General features: G+C 61.1%; 1 protein-coding gene across 1 annotated transcript in view; it reads right to left on the bottom strand.

Annotated features, from left to right (window-relative positions):
• The window catches only part of EMIHUDRAFT_199104 (hypothetical protein), a gene marked incomplete at both ends in the record, with an annotated part of 8,127 nt that overhangs the window by 3,211 nt on the left and 2,983 nt on the right, over positions 1 to 1,933 (bottom strand). Inside the window, 2 exons of the mRNA XM_005757772.1 lie at positions 535 to 604; positions 729 to 749. Coding sequence (XP_005757829.1) covers positions 535 to 604; positions 729 to 749 — 91 coding nt within the window. The remainder of the gene's footprint in view (positions 1 to 534; positions 605 to 728; positions 750 to 1,933) is intronic.

Here is a 1,933-nt window from a genome sequence, read left to right as displayed (position 1 = left end):
AGAGAGAGAGAGAGAGAGAGAGAGAGAGAGAGAGAGAGAGAGAGAGAGAGAGAGAGAGAGAGAGAGAGAGAGAGAGAGAGAGAGAGAGAGAGAGAGAGAGAGAGAGAGAGAGAGAGAGAGAGAGAGAGAGAGAGAGAGAGAGAGAGAGAGAGAGAGCGTCTCTGAGGGCGGGAGCACAGTCCTGGTTCGAGACATGCCGCGCGGGGAGCTCGGTGCTACTGAAGCCGAGGTGCTCGCGCATGAACCCGACCGTGACCGTGCCCCCGTGTGCGTTCGCCTGGCACGAGATCACCCGAGATCGCCCGAGATCACCCCGAGATCGCCCGAGACCAAACCGAGATCGCCCGAGATCACCCCGAGGTGAGCCGAGATCGCCAAAGATGGCCCGAGAAGCCCCGAGATGCCCCGAGATTACCCGAGATGACCCGAGATGCCCCGAGATTACCCGAGATGCCCCGAGATGACCCGAGGCGAATCCGAGATGACCCGAGGCGACTCCGAGATCGCCCGAGATTGCGCCTGGTCGGTGATCACTCCGACGACGTACGACTGGCCGTGGGCGGCGGCGCGCTGGTCTCTGAACTTGACGAGGTAGCCGCGCAGCCTGTTCACAGCTAGAGGTGTGAAGAGACGCTGTTCACAGCTGCTCTCTGAACTTGACGAGGTAGCCGCGCAGCCTGTTCACAGCTAGAGGTGTGAAGAGACGCTGTTCACAGTGGTCTCTGCACTTGACGAGGTAGCCGCGCAGCCTGTTCACAGCTAGAGGTGTGACGAGACGCTGTTCACAGCTGGTCTCTGAACTTGACGAGGTAGCCGCGCAGCCTGTTCATTGGCAGCTCACCGCTTCCACAAAAGGGCGCTTCTAACCACTCGTAACAAAGGTATAGCCGCGCAGCCTGTTCATTCACGACTAGCCGTGACTAGCCTGTTCATCCGTCTTTTGGCAAGGTCTCTAGCGCCGCAGCCTGGTCGGCAGCGACGCGGGGGCGGCGGCGCGGCCGTAGAAGCCGAACGCCGCTTGCAGCAGCTCGCGCCGCATGTAGAGCCTGCGGTTGGGGTGGGGCAAGGGGAGGCCAGGGCCAGAGCTAGTCCCTCGCGACTCCACGTCTAGACGACAGGAGCCCCGCGGCGCTAACAAGGCCCGGTGCGCGTGCTTGAGCTGTGCGTGTGCGTGTGCGTGCGTGCGCGTGTGCGTGCGTGCGTGCGTGCGCGTGCGCGTGTGCGTGTGCGTGTGCGTGTGTGCGTGCGTGCGCGTGTGCGTGTGCGTGTGTGTGTGCGTGTGCGTGTGCGTGTGTGCGTGTGCGTGTGTGTGTGCGTGTGCGTGCGTGTGCGTCATACTGCGTGTGTGTGTGCGTGTGCGTGTGTGTGTGCGTGTGCGTGCGTGTGCGTCATACTGCGTGTGTGTGTGCGCCTAACCGGCCATAATGAACCAACTATGTGAATGCGAGCCTCCGCAGCAGCTCGCGCAGCTCCGACTTCTCCAGCCGACGGACTGGCGCGGACGATTGCCTAGCCACTCATAATTAAGTGACTAACGAATGTGCGTTTCGAGTCGAGGCAGCGGGCTGGCGCGGGCGGATGCCTAATCACCATGACTATTGATGAATTCACGGAGCAACGAGAGACTGCTCGGACGCGCCGAATGTGTGGGGATGGCGCGGGCGTGGCCGCCTAATCAAGCATGATGAGCTGACGACAACTATTGACTAACTAAGTGACTAACGAGTGTGCCGCTCTTCGTGATATGGGTATGGGGGGCAGGCGGGCGTGTGGGGCTGCCGGCGAGCCGCCGCCGCCGTCGTGACTACGCAAATGCAGGATTGCCCGTTCACGAGCGAACAGACGTTTATGCCGTAGATCATGAAGGCAATGGCCATCGGCTTTGACAAGGATACACCCACGCTCAGTGGCTTGACCACCTCACATTTTTTGC

Source organism: Emiliania huxleyi, assembly GCF_000372725.1.
Source record: "Emiliania huxleyi CCMP1516 unplaced genomic scaffold EMIHUscaffold_9, whole genome shotgun sequence".
NCBI lineage: Eukaryota > Haptophyta > Isochrysidales > Noelaerhabdaceae > Emiliania > Emiliania huxleyi.
The sequence above is the reverse complement of the archived record's forward strand: the minus strand, read 5'-3'. Positions and strand labels throughout refer to the sequence as shown.